The 7,234-nt window shown below is 39.4% G+C and overlaps 1 protein-coding gene and 1 non-coding gene across 2 annotated transcripts; one reads left to right on the plus strand and one right to left on the minus strand.

Moving 5' to 3' along the window:
- Positions 1-3,124: 3,124 nt before the first annotated feature.
- LOC140869988 (small nucleolar RNA R71) lies at positions 3,125-3,231 on the minus strand. Its single transcript, XR_012146975.1, has one exon. It is a non-coding gene; the product is annotated as a small nucleolar RNA R71 (small nucleolar RNA).
- A 279-nt stretch (positions 3,232-3,510) lies between these two features.
- Positions 3,511-6,537, plus strand: LOC140861455 (uncharacterized). Its single transcript, XM_073264473.1, has 3 exons — positions 3,511-4,284; positions 4,375-5,284; positions 5,846-6,537. The coding sequence occupies exons 1-3, from the start codon at positions 3,511-3,513 to the stop codon at positions 6,535-6,537; spliced, it is 2,376 nt and encodes a 791-aa protein (XP_073120574.1).
- Positions 6,538-7,234: the final 697 nt, after the last annotated feature.

Raw genomic sequence — 7,234 nt, forward strand, 5'->3', positions numbered from 1 at the left:
ACTTTAAAAGATGCAGAAATGGTTTCTGTGCACATTGGTGAAATTGGTTTATCAATCTGAGTCACAATGAATTTTATATTAATTTCTAAACATGCGGGCTTTGCTTGTCAGGCTTGAACTTATGACTAATGGGCTCTAAGCTGTTAGCAGCCCACACTATAAATAAGTTATTGCAGTGCAGAAATTACACAACATAGGTCACAAAATTTTCAAAAACCCTAGTTGTTCTCTCTAGGTGTGGCCGCCCCCTCTCCTATCTCTGTTCGAAAATTCCAGCCTGTGAATTTCGAATTTGCAGTCTGGTTTAACAGATCAAATCTGTTATTTCTCTTCGTAGAAACTTCTGATAGACTTTCTAGTGCAGTCTGTCAGAGGAATTTTATTTCTGTTCGTGGACCTGATTGAAAAAATGTTCGTTCATCAGTTCCTGGGATATACAACAAGAGCAGATTAATCTGTTGGTGTCCATAATCTCGCTTCGAGATTTTAAGGTAAAATTTACATTGTTTAAATTTTATATTATCAATTTTAATCGTAGGAATTTGATACCCATATGGAATCGTTCCATATAAAATTTTAAAACTTTCGCTGCACCGGGTATCACTTTCTTTTTCGATCCGGAGAACGACCGTGTTCCAACAGATGGAAGGACATGATATTGGGGATGTGTGTATGATAATACTATAGATGAGCTCATATCGATAGATTCTTGAACCACGTCATCCTCATACTTTTTTGACATATTTCCATCAACCAATATTTCTTTCAGTACATCTTCCGGCTGAGGGTCAATAAGAAGAGAAGACTCAAGCACCTCTAAATCTTCAGCAGGAATTGATTCGCACTCCCAATCCTGGTTCTCTGAGTCATCATCCTCAAACCAAATTGGGTTGGTCACTGCTTGAGTATCTTGCTTCACCTCCTGTTCGCTGTGTCCCTGGAGAATTGACCTCTTGAGATTCTCTATGTGCTCCGCAAGGTCGCATCTAGACTTATTCATATCTTTTATAGTTTCCTCAGTCGATGCCACAAACTTGCTCATTATATCCTCCAGCGGATGTAAGATGATAGGAGTCATTTTTGTGTGTTATTTTACTTTGTTTTGCGTTTGTTTTGCATTCGTTTTGTTTACGTTGTGTCTGTTATTTTCCATTCTTGTTTCGTTTATTGTTTTTTTGTTTTTGTTGTCACTACTCTGGTTTATTTATTTATATGGCAGGGATTCACCAAGAAATGATGATACTCGATGAGAAGGCGATGCACAATGGAGGTCGTGAGGAGAGCATAAGAAGAAAGTCACATTTCTGGAAAAAGCAAGGCGCGCGCGGGCTGTTGTTTTCTACCGCGCGGGCGTAGTGACGGCTGAGAAAGACAGTAGCTTGATTAAAGCGAGGCACGCGGGCGGTCATTTTCTACCGCGCGGGCGCGATCACGATTTTTGGAAACAGTAGGTGGCAGAGTTTTGAGGCGCCCGCGCGGTAATTTTCTACCGCTCGGGCGCGACGCGCAGATTTAAGTTTTTATTTATTTTTAGAGTTTATTTCGGGAAGGATTGTGTGGTACTATAAATACAATTATTTTATTAGTTTTGAGGGTTACTTTTGGACGCACATCAAAGGGCTACCGGCGGCTGAACGCTTGAAGAATTCTCTTCTCCGTTGGGAGTTTTTCTTTTCTTCCTTTTCTGAATTGTTATGATTAAACCCTTTTGGAGATTGAATTTTTGTAATGAATTTTAGTAGCTAAGTTTTTATTTTGTTGGAATCGAGGGGATCCTAACCCCGAAACACTTTAGTGTGATTGAATCATTGGACGTATTGAGATTTGATTTATGTTTATAATTGAGTTTATCATGTTTTTTTCTTTCTATGTTGATGATTAGCTACCCTTAACATAGATTCGTAAATTGTGAATTGCTATCGAGAGATAGATTCTTAATTAGGACGAATGATAGAATCCGTGGACTTAAAATATGCATAGAGATATGGTATTTAGTACATGTTGATAGCCATAGACCACCAGGTTGAAAGTTGTAGAATTCATAGAACGCAAAGCAATTGGTCATGATAAATAATTAAAGAGATTTAATTACTTCATTGATTTGATTAGTTTGGCATAACCTCGAGAGAGAGTGTCAATGTTACAGGAACTTCTGTCAAATTTATAAAGATAAATTGAGTTCCAATCGTCCAGTTCAATTAGGGGAAAGGTGAACCGGAAATTCCAACAAAAATCCTTTTGAATTGTTATTTATCAACGTGTGAATTGTTTGTTTGGTTGCAAGAAATTTAAGTTTATTTACATTGAGTTTTAATTTTAGATGTTAGATAAATCACAATTCAACTTTTCGATACTTTGTGTAGTGAGAAATTGAAAAGACAAATTAGTTTCAGTAGTCCCTGAGGACGATACTCGTACTCAGTACACTATATTATTACTTGAATCGTGCACTTGCGATTTATTCGAGCTTAATTGATAGATATTTTTAAGTTGATTTTCAGTGTTAGTATTTGCTCGATCAAGTTTTTGGCGCCGTTGCCGGGGACTAAATAGATTTTAATTTGTCTGATTTAATTTTTCTCTATTACAATTTTAATCACTCTTTCCATCTGTGCACTGCAGGATTTTCTTGCAGTACATGCAACACTCACCTGAGGGACTATTGCCTTTTGATCCAGAGATCGACAGAACCTTTCACAGAAGAAGAAGGCAACAACAAGAAATGGAAGAAGAGCACGAACACGAACAACCAGTTTACAGATCCATGATGGATCTAGCTCTGTCAAATATTGAAGGTGCTCGACCAAGCATAATCCGGCCAACTGTAGCAGCGAATCACTTTGAGATAAAGCCGGCGATTCTTCAAATGGTTCAGAACACGCTTCAATTTGGTGGAAGTGTTATCGATGAACCCTATGTGCATCTCACAAATTTTCTTGAAATTTGTGATATATGCAAGATTCAGGGAGTTTCAGACGACGCAATTCGTTTACGTTTATTCCCTTTTTCACTTCGAGACAAGGCAAAAGCATGGCTAACGAATTTACTTGCAAGTTCCATCATAACTTGGGATGACTTGGCGAAAGCTTTCCTCACCAAATACTTCCCACCATCGATGTCAATGAAGCTGAGAGCCAATATCACAAATTTTTCCCAAGGTCAACAGGAGACGTTTTATGAAGCATGGGAACGCTATAAGGATCTGCTGAGGAGATGTCCACACCACCAATTACCAGACGGTCTAGTGGTACAAACTTTTTACTATGTACTTTCTCATTCAAATTGTACCATGTTAGATGCAGCTGCAGGTGGTAATCTACTACGAAAATCGTCAGAGGATGGCTACGAATTAATTGAGGAGATGGCAACCAGTAGCTATCATCCTCAATCTGAAAGGAGTGCAGCTCGGAATCATCTGGACTTCATCAAGTTGATACATTCACCTCTGTGGCTGATCAACTTGAGGTCATGAACAAAAGGATCCAGGAACTGAGTGTAGGACATTCGGCGATGCGAGTGCAAGAAGTATGGTGTGAAAAATGCGGTGCAGAGCATTTCACGAAAGATTGTCAAACATTCTCTCAACCAGAGGGAGTTATGGCAAGCCACATGGGGAATCAGAATCGCCCTAGGAATGACCCATATTCGAACTCATACAATCCAGGGTGGAGACAGCATCCGAATTTTTCATGGGGTGGACAGAATAAGCCGTATGGAAATCAGAACTACAGCAAGCCGCCTCAAGAAGAGAAGTCAAGCTTGGAGCAGATGATGCAGAAATTTATATCATCTACTGAGACCCGCATGCAGAATCAAGATGCATCGATAAAGAATCTGGAGAATCAAATAGGGAAATTGGCCAAATCAATTTCCAGCAGAGATCAGGGTACTTTGCCAAGTGACTCTGAGAATAATCCGAAAGAACAGGTGAAAGCAATTGAATTAAGGAGTGGAAAGACGGTCGAGCCTGAACAAAAAAGCGAGAAAGAGCCAGAAACAGTTACATCAAAAAAAACTTCAGGTAAGTCGTCTATCTTAACACCCCAACCCACTTCACAATCAAAAATTGTTGCACCACCACCTTTTCCTGCAGCTCTTAAGAAGGCCAAGCTAGACTCTCAATTTGGTAAATTCTTAGAAGTGTTTAAAAAATTGAATATCAATATACCCTTCGCTGATGCACTGATGCAAATGCCAAGTTATGCGAAATTCTTGAAAGAGATCCTCTCTAACAAGAGGATATTGGAGGAGCATGCAATGATAAGTCTGACGGAAAACTGCTCGGTGCTGGTTCAGAATAAAATCCCACTAAAGCAAAAGGATCCAGGGAGTTTCTCTATACCCTGTGTAATTAATGATGTTCAATTTCATAAGGCTTTGTGTGATTTGGGTGCGAGTATAAATCTAATGCCTTACTCTGTTTTTAGGAAATTGAACTTGGGAGAACCAAAGTCCACCAGAATGTCGTTACAACTGGCGGACAGGTCCATCAAATATCCACGGGGTATAATCGAGGACGTACTTGTAAAAGTGGACAAATTCATCTTCCCCGTGGACTTCGTGGTGTTAGATATGGAAGAGGATTTGGACATGCCACTCATCTTGGGTAGACCTTTCCTGGCAACAGGAAAGGCACTAATAGATGTTCAGAAGGGAGAGTTGCTTTTGAGAGTGGGAGAAGAGAAAATTTTGTTTGATGTTTTTAATGCTTTAAAATTTTCTCAGAATAATGAAGAATATTTTCAACTAGATGTAGTGGATTCACTATTATTTGGTTATGTGCAGGATACTTTTCAGGAACCATTAGAAACTGCACTTATATCTGAGCATGTGGACAATTTCAGTGATGAAATTGAAGAGATGACTGCATATTTGAATGACAACCAGTCATGGAGAAGAGGTGGAAAGCTTAGACTTGAAGATCTTGGCGACCGGAAGGATTTAGTCCTTCAGAAACCAAGCATTGAGGAACCACCCACTTTGGAATTGAAACCATTGCCTACCCATCTCAAATATGTATTTTTAGGTGAGAATGATAATTTACCTGTCATAATTTCGTCTTCTTTGACAGGTGAGATGGAGGCCAGATTAATTGATGTGCTCAAGAATCACAAGAGTGTATTTTCTTGGAAAGTGGCAGATATCAAAGGAATAAATCCATCCATATGCATGCACAAGATCTTAATGGAAGAGAGCATCAACCCATTAGTCCAACCACAGAGGAGACTAAACCCGAAGATGCAGGAAGTTGTAAAAGCTGAAACGATCAAACTGTTGGATGCAGGTATTATTTATCCTATTTCTGATAGTCCATGGGTAAGTCCAGTGCAATGTGTGCCAAAGAAAGGGGGGATAACTGTCGTAAAAAATGAGAATAATGAACTGATACCTACTCGGATAGTTACGGGTTGGCGTGTGTGCATAGATTATAGAAAATTAAATGACGCAACCCGTAAGGATCATTTTCCCCTCCCTTTCATTGATCAAATGCTAGAGAGATTGGCTGGGTATGAGTTTTACTGCTTTGTAGACGGGTATTCAGGATACAATCAAATAGCGATTGCACCTGAAGACCAAGATAAAACAACTTTTACATGCCCATATGGTACGTTTGCTTACAGACGTATGCCTTTTGGATTATGTAACGCTCCTGCTACTTTTCAGAGATGCATGACTGCTATTTTTCATGATATGGTCGAAAATTTTTTAGAAATTTTCATGGATAATTTTTCTATTTTCGGTCAATCTTTTGATGCATGTCTGCATAACTTGAATTCGGTGTTGATGAGATGCGAGGAAATCAATTTGGTGCTTAACTGGGAGAAGTGCCATTTCATGGTGACAGAAGGTATAGTGTTGGGTCACAGAATTTCTGAACAAGGGATCGAGTTGGACAGGGCTAAGGTGCACGTCATTCAAAATTTACCTCCACCCACGACAGTAAAGGGAGTTAGAAGTTTTTTAGGACATGCTGGTTTTTATCGGCGATTTATTAAAGACTTCTCAAAAATTGCTAAACCTCTGTCTTCCTTGCTCATGAAAGATGCCCCTTTTGACTTTGATTCGAATTGTTTGCAGGCCTTCGAGGTGTTGAGAGAAAGACTGGTGACTGCGCCAGTACTGAAATCGCCAAACTGGGATCTTCTATTTGAGGTAATGTGCGATGCCAGTGACTATGCTGTTGGTGCGGTACTCGGCCAACGAATAGACAAGGTATTCCAAACTATCTACTACGCTAGTAAGACTCTTAATGAAGCTCAGCTGAATTATGCCACCACTGAAAAGGAGTTGTTAGCTGTAGTATTTGCACTGGACAAATTTCATTCGTACCTTGTACTGTCAAAAATCACAATTTACACAGATCACTCTGCTATTAAGCACTTGTTGGCAAAGAAAGATGCAAAACCTAGACTGATTAGGTGGATCTTACTTTTGCAAGAATTTGATTTAGAGATCAGGGATAAGAAAGGTGTTGAAAACGTAGTAGCTGATCATCTATCTAGATTAGAATGCATTCCTGATGATGCACAAAACTAACTAGAGGACATAGATGATTGGTTCCCTGATGAAAAACTTTTCGCCATAGAGAGTTCACCATGGTATGCACATTTTGCTAATTTTCTGGTCACAAGCACACTCCCACACAATCTATCCTTCCATCAGAAGAAAAACTTTTTATCGAATGTCAAGCACTACTTTTGGGAGGAACCATTTCTGTTTAAAATATGTGCTGACTCAATGATTCGGAGATGTGTGGCGAAAGGAGAAATGCAAAGCATCCTCAGTCATTGTCATGATCGTGAGGTAGGTGGCCATGCTGGGCCAATCAAAACTGCAGCAAAGGTACTTGAATGTGGGTTCTATTGGCCCAACCTTTTTAAGGATGCGCGCTTGTTTGTCTTAGCTTGTGATAGATGTCAGCGGACAGGTAATATCTCGAACCGAAATGAAATGCCTTTACGTAATATCATTGAGTGTGAGATATTTGATGTTTGGGGAATCGACTTTATGGGACCATTTCCACTTTCTTTGACAAAAAAATACATTTTGGTCGCAGTCGATTATGTTTCAAAATGGGTAGAGGCCGAAGCTTTTGCAACAAATGATGCACAGGTTGTACTGAAATTTTTGAAGAAAAACATTTTTAATCGGTTTGGTACACCCCGTGCAATAATTAGTGATGGTGGCACCCACTTTTGCAATAAAATTTTTGACAAACTCTTAAAGAAATATG

Source organism: Henckelia pumila, chromosome 4 (assembly GCF_033568475.1).
Source record: "Henckelia pumila isolate YLH828 chromosome 4, ASM3356847v2, whole genome shotgun sequence".
Classification (NCBI taxonomy): domain Eukaryota; kingdom Viridiplantae; phylum Streptophyta; class Magnoliopsida; order Lamiales; family Gesneriaceae; genus Henckelia; species Henckelia pumila.

What these genes read in the sequence shown, in the direction of transcription:
- LOC140861455 (XM_073264473.1), top strand. Translation starts at nt 3,511, where the DNA reads ATGCGAGTGCAAGAAGTATGGTGTGAAAAATGCGGTGCAGAGCATTTC. An exon ending in GTCTGACGGAAAACTGCTCG is followed by an intron (nt 4,285 to 4,374) that starts GTGCTGGTTCAG and finishes CAATTTCATAAG; the next exon opens with GCTTTGTGTGATTTGGGTGC. An exon ending in GATCAAACTGTTGGATGCAG is followed by an intron (nt 5,285 to 5,845) that starts GTATTATTTATC and finishes TCATGGTGACAG; the next exon opens with AAGGTATAGTGTTGGGTCAC.